This window comes from Varanus komodoensis, unplaced genomic scaffold, assembly GCF_004798865.1.
Source record: "Varanus komodoensis strain SLA01 unplaced genomic scaffold, ASM479886v1 scaffold105, whole genome shotgun sequence".
Taxonomy (NCBI): Eukaryota; Metazoa; Chordata; class Lepidosauria; order Squamata; family Varanidae; genus Varanus; species Varanus komodoensis.
The window spans coordinates 155,904-173,429 of NW_025335297.1; the positions used below are offsets into that span (position 1 = coordinate 155,904).

Below are 17,526 nucleotides of genomic sequence, written 5' to 3' on the forward strand. Positions count from 1 at the left end.
ACTGGCTCAAAGTCACCCAGTTGGCTCCATGGCTGAGCGGGGACTAGAACTCAGATCGTCTGAGTCCCAGTCCCACGCTCTTAACCACTGCACCACACTGGCTCTCCAAAGTCCAAAGTCAAAGTCCAAATCTCCAAAGTCATAAGAGGAAGAGCAAAGCCGAATCTTCCAGCATACAAAGTATCTTGATGGTACCTCAGCATCTTTTCCTCACACTCTGAGGCAAACACTAAGAGGGCCAACATGGCTGCCTGAAGTGTTTTTCAGGGTGGGAGATAACGCAGGGGCGGTCTTCACCTCCGTGCTCTTTCTGCCTTCCCTAGGGGACCTGCAACCCCCAAGTCCAGAGGGTTTTGGGCAGCCTCACTGGACTGTGCTGTAACGAAAGCTTTCTGATTGCTGAATCTCAGCAAGTATGTCCGAAAAGATAAGGTCCTCTTGTTGGAGTTCCTTTCTGTAGAACCTGGCATGCATCTAAGATATCACCAATAACTTCAGTCAGCCAAACTGACTTATCGTCTTATGTTTTCAGAAAAACATGGGCTCTCTTTTGGTTTTTCCATCTCCAGTCTCCTTAAATGTTTTTCCACACTTTCTCGCAACCAGACAAGCTGTACAATACTGCACCAACCAGCTAGAGCTGCTGCTTTGTAAACCTTACATCATGATGGCACGGGAATGGCTTTGCTTCAGGGAAGGCAGGCTATAGTAGCCTGCTTTATTCTTTGATGTGCAGATGTAGGTGTTTATTTTAGAGCTAATCAGTTAACCTTCCAAATCTTCAGCACTGGAAGGATGACACTGATGGATGTGGCCAATGAGCACAACACCCAGAAGTCAAAATTTCTTTGGTGTACTGGTCACTTAGAGGTTTCCAGAGACGAGTTCTTCCTGGTGTTGCTGATTCTCCATCTATCATTATTCCTGTCTGTTTCTTCATATTAGAACCACTTATTTTCAGGGCTGCAAGCAAACCTTGCTCTGGCAAATGCATTAGTCGGAAAAGAGATTTCCATGTGGCACTGCACTGGTCCAACAATCAGCTGCTGCAGGCCGTAACTTTGCATTCTTGGAGTAACTATTTGCAGTTTCCTTTGTCTATTAATCCCCCACTGCATAGGTTTACTTGAGGTATTAGATGTGGCTTACACATGACCAATAAATAAGAGTTGATACTATCTCATAACCTGATTTTTACCCATTCTGTAACTACTCTGAAAATGTTATAATGCTAGTATTAGTGAATTGTTTATTGTATAATGATTTGCTTGCTGTAATTGATGGGTCAGGATGCATTCTTTTATTGTTGCGAATGGCTCAAATAACTTCAGCTATTGCACTATGTAGAAATGTAATAACAAGTTGTTGTTGCTATTGCTGTTGTTATGTATCTTCCATTTTTTGCTGGCACAGCCATCAGCCTGAATGCTGAGTAACAAGCATTCGCCAAACATGTTTTCTAGTTCTTTTTAGTTGTATGGCAGTGATCCATTCCAACCATTCTCTGCACTAAACTGGAGCCCTTTACTGTAGGTCAAAAGCTACAGGACTAAAAGTTAGTAGTCAGTAGTAGCATTTGCGTAAGGCACACTAAGCTCTTGGCAGCAAGGGCTGTCATGGGTCTGAACATATAAGCCACAGGTGAGCTGAACTAAAAGGGAGAAAGGGATTTTGAGTTCTCTGGGAAGGAAACTTCATGCGGGCTAGAGGCATGGATTTTCCACACATGTTAAAAGTACCCTGAACAAGAGATACCAACAGACTTGGTAAGAGCTGACTAAGGACGGGATAGTTTGAAGGGCAGCCATTCATAGCATCACCAGAAGTTGGAGCCTACTTGGCGGTTTGTGACAATAACAACATCAGGTGACTTGGGAAATCCCGAAGTTTGCAGAACTACACACACAAACAAAAAGTTTTAAAAGAAAAATCCCTAAAGTTGGAGGGAACACCCAAACAGCCCAATGAGAACTGGCGATACTCATTGGCAGTGCTTTTTTTTTTGTAAAAAAAAAAAAGTGCCAGAACTCACGTCTTGGGGTCACACTTTTACACAATGGTCACCGCCGGCAATAAGCACTCAGCGCGCGACCACACGACTGATCCCAAGTCGAGCAGCATCTCAAGCCGAGCAGCGCCCTCACAATCAGCGCCGACACGCAAGCAGCCCGCAGGCACTATGTTAATGATTTTTGCCGCTGACCTGCTACGCCCAACAGGACGATTCACAATCACTTGGAAAAATCCGTCAAAAAAAGGTGCCGGAACACCGTTCCGGTGCGTTCTATGACAAAAAAAGCCCTGCTCATTGGCCACAGAGTGCTACGTGTCAGAGGTGGGTGGGTATATAGAATGGAGTATGCAGCAAAAGGCTACCTCACAAGAACCTCGAGCAGAAGCCCTGCACGCTGCAAAATTTTGTTGCCTGACACTCTTGTGCACACAACAGTAGTCCCTCCCTGCCAGCTTTCTAGTGTGTTCCAGAAAAACACAGACATGCTTTTGCATAGCTGTAACAGAAGGGTGGGATCTGGTCCTCATGGGGTCTCATCTAGCCCTCTGCAGTTCCCCAGATGGCTAATAATAATAATAATAATACACTTTTAACCCACTGTTTCCCCCTTGCAAGAAACCTAGGGCAACTTACATGGTCCTCCGCCTCCCCATTCTATCCCCACAACAACCCTGTAAGGTGGGTTAGGCTGAGAGTCAGTCAGTGGCCCCAAAACTTCCAGTGACCCATGACCTGAGTGGGTGAGGACTAGACTCTGGGTCCCAGTCAAACGCTCTGAGCAGGACCCGACGTGGACTATGCCACTTCCCCTTGCTCAACCCTCTTTCCCATCAGCCACTGGATGGCTCTGTGGCTTTTGTGCAGATTTTGCCCCCCTCCAACAGGTTGAATCGTGAGACCCAGTGACAGCCAGCAAGACCTTTAAACTGAAATATGAACCACTTTGGTATCCTTGTTTTGGCCTCATCCATTTGGTTTTCAGCCTTCCCATGACCGGAATGACGAGCTTCTCTGAAATTGAAATCGGCCCTTGGGCTGAAAGAAATCTATTGTAACATCATATTCTTGGGGAACAATCTCATATGCATTTAGTCAGCAAAAACCCCTACAGTTCCCAATGCCTTCCCGGCCAGCATTATCAGCTGCTGAAATTGTCAGAGTGATGGGACATTTTTCCATAGCATTGTGCTCTTGCTTCCTCAGCTCCCCTCCTCACTACTATCCATGCCCTGGAAGCTCTTTTCAGCCGGTTGGGCTGGGATTACTTCAAGGAGCAGAAAAAGAGCACAGGATCTTACCACCGCATTCCATGCACTGTCCATTCAATTACCCCTTCAGGCCAGGACCGTACTTTCAAGCATGGTCCCAAAGGAATTGCTACGCCCCCAGAGAAGATTAATTTTGGTTTACGTATGTTGAAACCCCACAGACACTTTAAATAGCTACCAAAAAGCCTCCGTTGCCTCTTGACTTCCAGCTCGGGCTGCAGGCTCATGTGACACAGCGCCCACTCCAGCTTAACTGAGCCACAGGGGTGTTGTGTCATGCCAGGTGCTTGTGGGTGCCCTTTTTGCTCTGCACCCATGAGTGCCCGGGCTTGCGCTCTCACCCAATCTTCCAATTACTCGAAATCAAGCAATGGATTATTTGAGGGTTCTCCTCCCTTTCAAACAGCCCCAGGTAACAAGTTTGCTACAAGTAAGTTACCACAAGCATGTTCAAAATGGCAGCTGGCACGCTTCACTAAGCCCAGCAGAGAAACTAAGGCATGGCACTGCCATGACAAAATGGGCGAACACTCTGCCATAATATGGTTGCTAAAGGCCTGACATGTTAAGAACAACTTTAGGCTTAAATGAGATTCTTGATCAGTCTTGCAAGTCTTTTTCCCCATGTTTACCTTAGAGAAGCTAATGTGCCAATCCTGAAAGGTCTTCCTTTGGAGCCACGCCTTAGGATGCTAATCATTAGCCTGTCCTGAAGGTTCTTCTTTTCGTGTTGTGTTGTCTTAATCATAGAAACATAGAAACAGAGTGAGTCAGAAGAGGCCTCCCGGGCCATCTAGTCTGACCCCCTGCTCCAGCTGGCTCTGCTCACGACATGCCTATCATGTGCGTGTCCAGCCTATCCTTGAACACCCGCACCAATGGGGCCTCAACGACCTCTCATGGAAGCCCATTCCATACCCTCGGGCTCCTAACTGTCAGGAAGTACTTCCTGGCATCCAAATTGAACCTTGAGCTTTGCTCCACTGGAACATGTCCTGCCCTCCTCTGCAGGGGAAAACAGGTCTCGGCCCACCTCCGTGTGACACCCCCTCACATACCTATATGTTGCCAACAGACCCTCTCACATTCAGCTCTATTGTTTTACTCTCAGGAGTCTGCAGCCAGCTGTCTACATCCCTTGTCCCCACCCCCAAAAGTTGTGATGTAACTGACAGGTTATAAAGCCATCTTGTACCATCTGGGTAGTGCCTTAGGGGACTGCCTGCATGCAGCATGTCTTTCTTGTATGTCTGAATAAATTGTAATTTTTAAAACCTATACACCCCCAGGGTACTTGCTTTCCCTGGTTTTTCTTGCTGGCACCTTAGTCTTGCATATCACTGCCCCAGGGCAGTGACATGCAGAGGGATGGCCACAACTTTCCATTGCAGCCAGCAGGCCTGAAGCCAAACTGTTCTTCCCTCAGAGCTGCCTAGCAAGCATGTATAGGAACATCAAGATGCATTTCTTTCCCCACTGCTTTCCTCAGAGATTTAACTCTGATTTAAAGGAATGGATGTCGTGCTGATGTACACGTGGGTACACATGCAACAACAAAGAGTTAACAAATAATAAAAAGCAACTAGGGGCAGTGCTAGGCAGCGAAAGGATTCAGACCTACCAGGCAAGCAAAACAAAACAAAATTAGCATGTGCTAAGTTACAGATGCTTCAAAGACTGTAAAGGATGGAGGGCCTTTGACTTCAGCAAAAAGAACTTTAGGCAGAAAGGTTTCTGTGGGGGACAGCAGGAGGTGAAGCTCATGGAGGTGGAACCCAGCTAATCCACCAGGATCGGTTGCAAAGGAGATCAGGGCCTTTTACCTTTATTTCAGCAAACACCAACAGACAGCTGGGTGGCGGGGCAGAAGGGACCCAAAGATCTGAGCTCTTGGCTGTAGTGGATGGTCCCTGACACCACCCATGAAATCAACCCTAAATAGCAATCAGGGACAGTGTTTTTACCAGGCGAGAAGTGCCCAACTTTATAGATAATTTAAACAGTCACTTCTCCCATATGCACCTACCCGATCGTTAAGATGTGGTCCACAGGCCCTTCTTGAAGTGCCATCCCCAAAGGAGGTGAAAGGGGTGGCGACTAGAAGAGGGGCCTTCTCTGTGGTTGCCCCCTATCTTTGGAATCGGCTCCCCAGAAAAGCTCGCCTGGCACCTTCCTTACAATCATTTTGGCACCAGGCAAAAAGAGCTTTATTTTCCAAGTATTTGAATAGTTAAACGAATAGCATTGAACTAATTTTAAGTTTTAGTTGTTTAATTACATAAATGAAACAATTCTTTTGATGAGCTATCTGCTAACCTCACCAAGAATAAATTTTGTTGAAACACTGTGTGGAAGTCTTATCAGTATTAGTTTATGTTTTAATAGTTTATTGTTTTTAATCACTATTTATTGTACAATTTTATATGATATTGCTGATGGATATACACTACCCAGACATACCCATTTGGGACTATTGGATGCAGTCTTAGGAATCAAATAAATAAATAAAAATAGGGATTTAGTATCAGGATTTAGTATTTTAGTATCAATATGAAGGGCCTATCATCACAGAGCAAATTTGGGGTGCCTTTGAAAGTGCAGCAACTCCTTAAATATTTAATTAACCAAATAAAATCAAGCTTGAGCGATTTTCCTGTTCCTAGACCAAGTGTAAGGATAGCTGGATGCACCCACACTGGCATTAGAGGAGGTTCTGGAACTTTCTCCAACCCTTTGTAAAGCTGCACTGGAAAAAAGAGGGAATGAAGTAATGGCCCTTTCTGAACTTCCCCCAACTCTTTGGGGATGATGGACTTGCAACGCCCCAAATTCAACATGGATCAATAAGTGGCAGGTTTCCAGATGTGGCTGGTGTGGCAGGAAAGGCCTCACGTGTCTGCGTTTTATCCCTCTGTGGAATGCCAGGCCCTTGGCCGGCCTGACCAGCTCCCCCGCCAGCCGTGGGGGCGGCATCCACAGAGTGGGAATAGCAGGTGTACTACTTATTCCAGATAAAAGAGGGTGACCTCATGGCAGAAACTGATGGGAGTAGGAAGCCTCATGACCCATACTAAAAAACATGGCAATTATTTCCACAGGCTTTGTCCTGGTTAGAGAAGTGCCATCTGCCAGGAGTGCTACGCAGTTTGAAATCAAATAGGCCAAAAGTTGCAATGAAATGAATGAGCTTTTGTTTTCAGTTCTGACTTTGATCACTTTAACTTCCTCCCCAGTTTTGGGATTCCCCCACCCAGCGCCTGCTGCAGCCTCCCCAGCCAACCAAGCAGCCTTCCTGCCCACTCTTTGACTGTGGCTGAGTACTTTAAGGAAGGGAAAAACATCAGTGCTGGTTTCTCATGGAAGAACTCAGAAACGAGGGGCAGACGCTGGGCTGGTGAAGGCAACAAGGTATGTGGACAGGAGAGACGGTGATGGGCTGGAGGGCTGGAGGAGAGCAAAGCTGATCTGACGAGGGCTCTGTTCACGTGAAGGAGTGGAAGTGCTGTGGAAAAGGTGGGGCCTTAGGCTCACTGCAGTCTGACACCCAGAGCCTGTTTCCTATGCTGGAGCTCCTTCTTGAAGCAAAAGAAGTGATGATAAAGAGTGTCTCTGAGCATTTACAGAGCGCGCTCTCTCTCTCTCCAACTAACTGGGATTTGAGGGTACAGCTCTGAAGTCAGCAGATGCGACTTGCAAGGCACCACTTTCCTCCTTGGAAATTAACTTTCGGGATGGATTCAAATGATGGGAACTGGTACAGTGAAGCAGCTAAGAAAGTCCCCCATCCCACGGAGGAGAGGCAAGGTGATTGTTCAGCTGGGTTTTGAACAACAGATGTAAACGCCACATTGGTCAAAATGCTCACTGGTGCTCACATGTCCCTCCACTGCTCTCTTTCTTTGCTGCACAACTGATCATTAAAACACACCAGGCAGGTTCTGAAATCCCCAGGCTGCCGGAACTAAGCTAAGGGTTGGATTAAGGACTGGGGGAAAGGGCTAGAAGAAAAGAAAGGTGACGGGATTTCAGAATATGTGATGGGAAGGAGGTCAAGGTCTCAATGAACCAGAGCAAATGGGAGAAAGCATCTCCTTCCAATTGTTCCAATTCACTGGCCCCGCATGGGGCAGTGTGGGGTGCTTGTGATTCCTTGCTCAGGACAGTTTGAGGGTGGTGTACACATCGCTGTTGTCCTCCGGGGCCTCTCCCACTTCGCACAACCTCGGGCAGGCTTTCTTAATGAGGAAATTGTGTTAGATCAGCAATGGGTGGCCTGAAACCCTTGTGCAATTGCAGAGTTGTGCTGCACCAGTGGTTGTGTAAAAGAATCCGGAAGCAAAAGCCTTGGTAAAGTGGTGCGTGACAAGCCTCATGTAGGGAAGCTTTGAGAGCTTGGCATTTTTAGGTAGGTCCGGGGAAAGCCTGAATCCGTAGAAAACTGCTGCCTGTCAGCTCTGACCAGTAGTCCTCAAACTCTGCTCTGCATACATGTTGTAGAATAGCTGGGAAATCCTGCATTTGGCCCTGCATGGGCCTGGTTTATTTTTTCCTATGACAGAGAGCTAGGCCAAGTAGTGCTCCCCACTGCTTTTAAACAAAGGAATATGTGACTTTTGCATGTGTAGCTGGCTGGTTATATCAACGTTTTAAGCCCTCCTGCTTAAGTGTGCTTCAGCCAATGATCAGAGCTCTGAATATTTCTGTAGTGCATGTTAAACCTGGGTGCAAAATGGAGCCACCCCAAAATAAGTCAGTGTTTGCTATGTACTTAAGGGACTTCAATGTACTTCAGATACGCAAAAGTAGGTACAGTTAAAATAGATGATAAATGTTTAATTAAAAATAAACCCAGACTAACAAGGAATATTGAGCGCATCTGGTGAAAGGGGTGGGCAGGAAAGAAAGGTAGGAAATGGGTCTGTTTACCAAAGCTGAGAAGAACTGTCAAGGACAGGCCATTTTGGGGAGCACTCCTGAATAGAGTTGCCATAAGTTACTAAGAGCAAAAAAAAAAAAAAAAAGGTCTTTAATAGTTTATGGACACCTGGGGAGGGGCTTGGAGCATAAAACCTACCGCCTTTGTAAATATAAAACCTACCGCCTTCTTGCATTGTTTAGGAAAGAGGAAAGGACCCCCATTTCACCTTCCTGTTTTCCAGAAAAGTCCTTCATCTATCCACACATCCACCCACTGCTCATTGATTTTAGACCTGGACTTAATGGTCCTTACAGCCCCCTGCCCACTCTTAATAGGCTGTGCGTGTTAATTGAGCTGGACTTGCTGTGCTTGGAGCTCTTTTGCACATTCCGCTGAGCACAGCCCTGGGCCTCTGCCTCTAGGACCTGCCCCAGAGGCACCCCTGCCTGCCAAATTATAGCAGCAAAGGGTCTGGGGTTGGGCTGGCAGCTGCAGGATCCAAACCTCAGTCCCTGTAGCCTCCTATAGCACAGCAGCAAAGCGGTTTCAGAGGCACGGAAATGGACAAGAAGGTGTCTTTCCTCCTTGTCCATGCGACCCCAAAGACTCGGCTGTTCTTGGCTGGCTTGAGCCCAGAACAGAAGTCCTGTTTGGACTTGGGACACATGCCAACATTTTGTTGTGGGTTCCCCCCAGTAGGGTGGCCAGTTACACATTGTGGGGAAAGAGGGCAAAGAGGGCACGGGTAGCACAAAAAGGGCCAATGCTCATTCATCAGAGAGAATGCAAATGTAAACATACTGTAATTTAAATAGAAATGCTAGAGATCTTGTGGCGGGGGGTGGGGAGAGGTGGCCAGGGGACCTGTGCCTTATCCTGCTGACCAGGTGCTGAGTGCTGATGCTCAGCACTGTCCCCAGACCCATTCTCCCTTCTTGCGGTTTCTCTGTTGCTCTTTCCCTTTGAACTTCACATACCACAGATGGAGGAAGCTTCAGGGGACTGCAGAGCTGGGCACCTGGCCATCCTGCGGGCCCCCTGAAAATGCCGCCTCACCAACTGCAGCTTGAGTCAGACCTTCCTTCCTTCCTTCCTAAAACTCAGAATTGCATCCTCTGTACTACTGACCATTCCCACCTTGCCACAGACCTCAGAATGGGATTCCCCTGGGGATCTCTCTTTCTCTCTGACTGCACGGGAGAAAAGTCCCTCACCGTCATCCTGTGACAGCGTGAGCGGAATAAATGCCTCCCCAGAAGGTGATCTACCTCTCTGTGTGACTGGCGGAAACATTGAGGGGAAACCCAACACGCTTTGAGCACGGCTACTAGAAGGACGGGGGAAACTCTGGGTGGGAATCCCACTTAGTAAAGCTCTGCAAGGCGGGCCGTACGACATCGGCAAAGCGATGTCAGGCCTTTCTAAAAGGCCTGAAAGCTCATGTATTACTATAGTAAAGGGGCAATACTGTGGCCACGTGGAAACTTCTCTGGCAGAAGTTCCCCCCTGGGGAAACGAGAAGCTCAATTTTCCAGGATTTTAAAGGGGGCGGAGAGCAAGTCCGGGCAGAACAGAGCCCGACTGTGAGTGTTTAGCTGGAATACGTGAGGGGGCAAGAGGAGCCGGGTGCAACCTCGGCGGAAGGGCTCCAGGCGCAGGCCTTCTCTGGCCGCATCACCCCTTGGTGCAAGCCGTGTGTGAACGGGGCTGGCTTCCGGGCTGCTGGCAGCAGGCGGGCATCGGCTGGCAGGGAGGGGACCAGTGAGACAGTCAGAATGACTGCAGTCCGACTTCAGTGAGGGAAAGGAAAGCTGACCATTCCGTGAGGACCACAACCACACACACATTTAGGAGTTGCTTTGTAATTTTATTTATTATCTTGATATCCCCCTTTCGGTTCTTCCAGGAAACCAAGGTGGCCTACCCAGTCCTCCTTGACTTCTCTGTTGTATCCTCACAGCAGTGACTGCCCCACATCATCCAGTAAGTTCCATGGCCAAGTAGAAATGAGAACTCAGGCCTTCCCAGGCCTAGTCCAGCACTCTTGCCACTCTGCCACACTGCCTCTCACTGCTTTGTAAAACAGGCTGAAGGCAGCAAAAAGTTCACACGAGGCAGAGAAGCTCAGGGGTGGGAGGCGAGTGGCAGCCCCAAAATATCAACAAGAGCCAAGAACCATCATCTTTTGAAGCAACCAGCGAATTCTTGGGCTCCAGTTTTCTAGTAACTGATTTAGTGTGCCACAGAAATAACCACTCATCTCACCTCAGACCAAACTCTGTGCAGTTATTGCTGCTCTTATTTTGGAATGAGGAACTGCACCTGAGATGGGGAGAGGGAGACTGCCTGTTGGGAATCCCAAATCCCATCTCGGGTGGGATTTGACAGGTGCCTGGTGACTTGGTTGTGCACAGCCAAGGTCTGGCTTTTCTGGGCCTCAACAAAGTGGAACATTCCCACTGTGCTCTTTGCCGGTTCTACCAAACCACCTGCCTTTCCAGAAGTAAGGAAAGATGAGGGTAACAGACTGCTTGAACTTCCATAGAAAAGCCGCTTGTGTTTTTTTCCAGGCAAATAAAAGGACACAACGAAAGAGCAACGTCTCTCTACTTGTCCTTAAGGATCATCTCTAAAATTGGTTATTAAGCTGAAATCCAAGGCTTTAAGCAGCACCTCTAATCCTGGGGTGGACAACCTGTGTTGCAACAACAGCTGCAGGGCCACAACTGCCATCAGCTCAGCCAGCAGAGCCAGTAGTGAGGGGTGCTGGGAGGTGAAGTCCAGCATTACTGGGGGAGGAGGCCATGACTTGCCCACCCTACTCTTTTGTGGTGCCTGGAGTTTCCTCTGGGCAGCAGGCCAAGGGCCCTTGCCTGCTCGCATTGCTCAAAGTCTTCTGGGGGCTTCTGGAGAAGGGGATTGCTGGCCTGAGCCGTGGGGACTCACCTTGGTATTTCATCTCCCCTCCACCTGTCTTGCAGCTGGAGTGAAATGTCCTCTTACAGATGCCTGGACGACCAGGGAAGCGAGCCTCTCATCCATTTTGAGAAGGTGAGTTTTGGGGAGCAGTTTGCATTTCTCCCCCTCTCCTCCTCTCCCCCTCCCCCCAGGAGCACGAACACTGCAGTCCCCATGCAGGGGAACCAGATGAAGCAGCCGCCCCAACCCTGGTGTCTTCTGGAAGTTTTCCACTACAACTTCCTTCGTCCCCAGCCATAGGCTGGGACTGATAGGAGTTATAGTCCATCTGGAGGTCAACACGTTAGGGAAGTCTGGAGTAAAGTGCTTTTTCTCTGGGCAGGGTGGGAAAACTTTGCCCGTTAGAAAGAACTCGTACTTGCACACACGTCAACAGAAGATGCTATTCCACAGGTGAGCCTTTGCTACCAGCAGACGCCTGGTGGACATGTGGAAGAAGGCACGGCATCGCAGCACCCACACTACCTGGAAACTTTGAACCAGCTAGCGGGCCTGGACTACCCACTGGACAAGCTGTGGGAGAGGCTGAAGTCTGGCTTCCCGTTCAAGCAGAAGGTGGCTGAGCTGGAAAGCCGGCAGAAGACCTTAGAGAACATCGTCTCTGTCCTGAGTCGGGAGCTGGACAGAAGAGAGACGCCCCCTGGAGTCACTCTGGGCGACGCCATGGCCAGGATCCTCTACCTGGAGGAGAAGGTGAGGTGTCTCACAGAGGCATATCTTGGAAAGGCCAGGCATCCGTAACAGTATAATGGGCCACATCAGTGCTGATCCCTAGCATTTCTAAGACTCCTCTAAAGCAGTGGTGGGCCACTTGCGGCCCATCAGATGTGCCTACGCTGCAGCTTCCTCAGTACCCACCACCGGTTATGCTGGCTGGGGCTGATGGGAGATACAGCCCACCCTCTGGCAGGCCACAAGTTTCCTAGCTGTGGTCCACACTGGTTGGCTGTAAACTCCTGGGTACAAGGCAGTGGTCTTTCCCAGCTGTACCCCAAGAATCTCTTAGATGGAGCCTGAAATGTCCTGCTTGCACGTCACTTGCCACAGGAGTGAGATCATGGCAAGGACAATCATCTATTTTGTATTTTGATTGTGTGCTTTAATTAAATGTGTGCATCAGCCTGTATAATGAAGAGCGGCCCAGCATTAAGAAAATCAAATCCAGGATTTCCAGATCCCCAGGTTGCCTTGGCGTGACCCTCTACTGGTTTTCGCGACAGAAGGATTGTGATTACAGTGCCAATTGCTGTTTCTCAGCAGTAGCTTAACTTTTGTCCCGTTTTTTATGAATGTTTCCCCAAATGTGTCAGTGCTGCACTTTGCCATTTTATCCCTCTTCCCGTTTGTCCTCCAAGCCTTGCTCCCCGCACAGTCTTGTTTCAGCGTATTGGCCGTGGCAATTCTGTGTGGTTCTACAAATGATCTGGCAATGCATCCGAGACGCTTGTGCACAGCGCTCACAAAGCCAGCTTCAGCGGCTGCAAGTGAAGCAAACAAAGCCAAGCACTGTGAGGGCAAAAACACGAAAGGGACAATTCTGTGGGGAAGCAGGTTGCTGCTGCCACCATAGAAGGAACCGGAGCGATGCTGGAAGGCACGTGTTTGGCAAGGCGCTCTCCTCCCCCCTCCCCCCAGACTTCTGGGCTGGGAACAGGGCCAGCCCTAACCTGAGGCAGAGTGAAGTGCTGCCTCAGGCGGCAGGTGCAGGCAGGTGGCAGCTGGCTGTGGGAGGAGAGAGGGCGAGCTCCGTGGCCTCCCGCCACCTCCACACCAGCCCGCTGCCCTTGGGTGGAGTGGAGAGCTCTGCCCCATCCCCGGTCAGCCTTTTTGCAGGCAACAGGAGGGCTGCCATCCAGTCCATTGCTGCAAGCAGCAAAGGGAGTCCCCCCTGCCAAGGAGCAGTTGGTGCAGTCCTGCCTGGTCTCAGCCCATTTTCAAGATGTCTTGTTCCAGGAGATGGTGTGGTACTCGGAAGAGAAAGATGCAGTCCTGCAGGTTCTCATTTTGGCTGGGGTGTTGCTGGGCCCGGGCCCGTTAGGCTCCAGCCTCTAGTCTGTTTTGCACAGCCCCAGAACTAGAGACCTGTGTCCATCAGTGGGAATGGAAGGTTTTTTCTCTGCTTACTTGCCATGCAGGGAGGGGGGAATTTTCAAGGGCAATTGCTTCGAACCCCCCTCCACACATGCGACAGTGCAGGCTCCCCAACTCCCCCATGCTATGGGAGGAAGGGATTTTCCTTGGGGACTACAGTTGGCAGGGAAGGGTTAATTCTCCCTTCCCTATTCACTGTACCCCCCCCCACACACACACACACACTTCTTTTTGCAGGGCAATTAAAGTTGGGAAAAACTTCCATTGATACCAATAGGAAGATTGGGTGCAATCTTTTTCTAAAGCACCTAGCCGTGCTTTGGCTTCCTTCTGTGAAAATGCAGGACTGCTTTTTTCCTCTGTATCCTGGACTCCTCCAGGCCCAGCTCTCCCCATAAGTAGCGCCACATTACCGTTTCTATCCATTCCTCCCAGGTGAAAGAGCAAGACACACTCTTGGCCCTGAAGGATGTGATGATCAGCAGCTTAGCCTCCCAGATCCAGACCCTGGAGCAAACCACGTACAACGGCTGTTTCCTCTGGAAGGTTCCAGAGGTGGAGCTCAGGATGCGGGAGGCACGAGCTGGCAGCCGGCCTGCCCTTTATTCTCCCTGTGAGTGAGCAGAAGGTTGGGCTGGAGGGAAGCAGGGGGCTGCTCTCAGTTTTGTAAAACAGTCACCTGTTCGAGCAGATGCACCTGTGCCCAGTAGCTATTTTAGCAGTGTTCTCATGTGTAGGAAGGGCTCAGAGTCTGCAAGCACAGATTATCACAGCTTGTGATCAACAAAACCAAATTCAGAGCAGATGATGCACCAAAGGCAGATTTGTGTACTTTAAGTAGGTGGAGTTTGGAGCAGGGGCAAGGTATGGAATTAAGACTGACTGGAGGAGAACCGGTTTTTCAGAACCAGCTCCACACAGGTCCACTGTGCATATCATCCCTCCAGATGTCTTGGCCTCTAACTCTCGCCAACCCTCTCCTGGTGAGGGTTTATGGGAGATGTAGTCCAAAAGATCTGGAAGATCACAGGCTGTCCACTCATCCAACTTGTTCATGGGGAGCAGAAGGAACTTTGGGAGAGATCACACCTCCCTCCCTTTTCCTCTTCACCTTCTCCAACATGGATTTTGTCCCAGACACAACAAAACAGCATTGCCTGTATTCCCAAGAGGCAAGCACTGAGAGAAATAAAGAAGGCTGGTTTTAAAACTGCAACTAGCACAGAAGGGGGCAGCACAGCTGCAGTTAAAAGCTGCCTTTATGTGGCTCCTTTGCAAACTGAAGGAACTGCTCTGTCTCTCTGCCACCTGGCAGGTTTAAGGTTCTTTTCCTGGTATGTAAGGCCCTAAACAGCTTGGATGTTTTTGAGTGGGCCTTCTCCACTTGTCTGGCTACTGAGGTTGCTAGATGAAGCTTCCCACATGGACTTGCAGTCCCTTTGGAGTGCACTCAGAGCAAAGTCTTTAGTGTACTCACTTCCACGCTGCAGAATTCCCTGCCAGCTGATGTCAGGTGGGTGCCAGCTTTGTTTTGTTTTCAGCATCTGTGCAATGCATTTTATTTAAACCAGCTTTCCCTGATCAAACAGCTTGGTTTTAAATATTTGTATTCTTATGCTTTTTCACTCCATTATGTTTTTTCATTCCATTTTGTTCTACTATTCAGCTCTTGGGAATCCTTTTTAAATATAGAGCAGTTTATAAATTTTGGAAATGAACAAGCAAGCATGCATCTACTATATAAACATTTAGGCTGTTGAAAATACAGGATGTTTACAAATATTCTCTCAGTCTTAAGGTGGGCTGCAAGTACTAGACTTTTAAAAAAATTGATAAAAAGTTGCAGCCATTGAACTGGACAGCTCCAGAGGATTGAAATTGGCCTGGGAAGCCCCCTCCCCTCATGCGTTAAGAAAAGCTTCAGCCTACCTGACCTGCCACCAACCTGCATCTCGTTGGCCAATTGTTAGTACTGAATGTTTCCCTCCCTCCTCCCTCCTGGGTGCTGCTCGCAAAGGGCAGGAGGGCAAGGGAACGTACAAGATGGCATCACGACACTTGCACTTAAGTGTGACCACAGGTTGGGGGGTGGGACGGGAGTGGGCAACAGCCACGCATGCCCAGTGACGCCCATGTTGGATGCAGCCCTGCCCACCCAGGAGAGTGCAGTGATGGGGTCTGTCCTCCAGAGGGCGCCGCTCTCACCCCTTGTGTTCCCTTCACCCCAGTCTTCTACACCAGCCGCTACGGATACAAACTCCGCCTCAAGCTGTTCCTGAATGGCGACGGGACAGGAGCGGGAACCCACCTCTCTGTCTTCCTAGTCCTGATGAAGGGCGAGTATGATTTCCTGCTGAAATGGCCATTCCGGCACAAGGTACTGGGGGATTCTGTGCTGGGCTTATCATTTCTGGGAGGAAAGGGTTCATGGAACCAGAGTTGGGAGGGTCCATTCAGGCCATCAGATCCACCTCCTTGTTCTGGGCGGGAATCCAGTTTAAGGGTCATGCACACCCCACCTGAGCTGAGTTATGCGCCACTACTTTGTGCCCTGAAACCCAAATTCCAGCCTCTGCTTATTGGGACTGAAAAACTGCAAAAGCCCTGCTTCGGATATTAAGTGATGTGCATGGTAGAAAGAATCCTTTTGCTCTCTCTCCAGCACAGAAGCGTCCAGTAAAGGTGTTACTCAGGCCAAACTCTTTCCCCTGGGACACTGGGGTTCAGCTCTCAGGAGTCCTTGAATCCCCATGGCATTTATTTGACTACTGATGTGAAGCGATGCTTCAGCTTTCTGTTTGTCTTCTAAATCAGGTGACCTTCACTCTCCTGGACCAAGTCCACAAGCATCACATCTCCACCTCATTTCGCCCCTTGGAGTCGTCGTCCTCCTTCCAGCGCCCTGTGAATGAAAACAATGTGGCCAGTGGCCTCCCCGAGTTCTGCCCCTTGAACTTGCTCCACGACCCGGGAAACGCCTATATCTGCAACGACACATTAGCCATCCAGGCTGTAATAGACACAAAGACTCTTTCGTCCAACTGAACTGGAGGCCACGCTACCAAACAAACTGTTGCTCAGATAGAGTGATATGGTGGTCTCAAAATGGCTGCCAGAAGAGACACTACGGAATCCTTCAGTTAATGCTATCAAGTGCTGCCAAGAAAAGGTGGCATCCCCAGCAAGGGAGGAAGAGGCCGACGGCGCAAAGTCCTTTTCAGTGTTCCGGACTGGATGCGAAGGGGCGAAAATGCTTACAAGGTGCCATGCTGTATCAAGTCACACTGTTGTGCCTTCTAGTTCATACTGCCTGGGGATGATGGGAGTTGTTGATGAGGGTACCAGGCTGGGGAAGTCTCATTTCTAATGCACTGTGGCTCTCTCTTTTGGGATTGGTGACTGCATCCCCAGTCCTTATCAGCCATGAAAATTGGCAGACTAGTGTGGGTCAAAGCAACCCACAGGTTTGGAATGACAGCACACAAATGGCACTTCCCATCCCCACAGTTATGGGGACAAGAAATTGAATTTCCATTATAATACAACAATAGGCTCATTGACTGCACCCCTCCCACTAGCTGGGAGTGGGAGATGGAAACTTTGCTTTCCTTACCCGCTAATTTTTTAAATTCCTCTGAAGTCAAGAAGGCTCGAACCTTCCTCTTTCCCTTTTACCACCCTCTAGCAAAAAGAAGAAAAAGACCCTTAAATATTTAGGAAATCAAACCTGGCACTACAGCCCTTTACTTTTTATGACTGCAGCTGTGCTTGAAACAATTCTGCTTGTAGGATTATTTAATATTGTATTTTTGACGTATTTTATAGTTTAAATGGTTGAGAACTACCCCAAAAGGTTTGGTTATTAGATAGTATAGAAATATGGTATATTGATTCATAAATCAATCCATGCAAACATGCACCCCAAGTTCTCCGAGTTCTCTTTTCCAAACACACAACTGGCCATACTGCAGTTACTGTTTTGTGAGGAAGGCCTTCAGATTTCTTCCTTTAAAATAGCTTTCAGCAAAGGAAGAGGTGGGGAGAGACCCTGCAACTTCGCCCAGAACAGACCCATACAACAGACCAATCCAGGAGACCATCATATAGTGAACTAGGCCTGGGCCTACCTGTCCTGGAACTGCCCACACGGACTGGAGGGGGCTCTCCAAGGTATCGGGAAGGACTTTTTCCAGCCTTGCCTGGAGATTCTGCAGGCAACTTACTTGACCCTGAGCCGGCCCTTCCCCAGTGTGGAT

The 17,526-nt window shown here is 49.0% G+C and overlaps 1 protein-coding gene across 1 annotated transcript; it reads left to right on the top strand.

Moving 5' to 3' along the window:
• The first annotated feature begins 6,604 nt into the window (after positions 1-6,604).
• On the top strand, positions 6,605-17,115 carry LOC123017945 (TNF receptor-associated factor 1-like). The gene is made up of 6 exons (XM_044419637.1): positions 6,605-6,690; positions 11,182-11,251; positions 11,573-11,872; positions 13,706-13,883; positions 15,499-15,647; positions 16,085-17,115. Exons 2-6 carry the CDS (start codon positions 11,192-11,194, stop codon positions 16,313-16,315), a joined length of 918 nt encoding a protein of 305 aa, XP_044275572.1. The 5' UTR covers positions 6,605-6,690; positions 11,182-11,191; the 3' UTR covers positions 16,316-17,115.
• The last annotated feature ends 411 nt before the right edge of the window (positions 17,116-17,526 follow it).

What these genes read in the sequence shown, in the direction of transcription:
- LOC123017945 (XM_044419637.1), top strand. Translation starts at nt 11,192, where the DNA reads ATGTCCTCTTACAGATGCCTGGACGACCAGGGAAGCGAGCCTCTCATC. An exon ending in GCCTGCCCTTTATTCTCCCT is followed by an intron (nt 13,884 to 15,498) that starts GTGAGTGAGCAG and finishes CCTTCACCCCAG; the next exon opens with TCTTCTACACCAGCCGCTAC. An exon ending in AATGGCCATTCCGGCACAAG is followed by an intron (nt 15,648 to 16,084) that starts GTACTGGGGGAT and finishes CTTCTAAATCAG; the next exon opens with GTGACCTTCACTCTCCTGGA.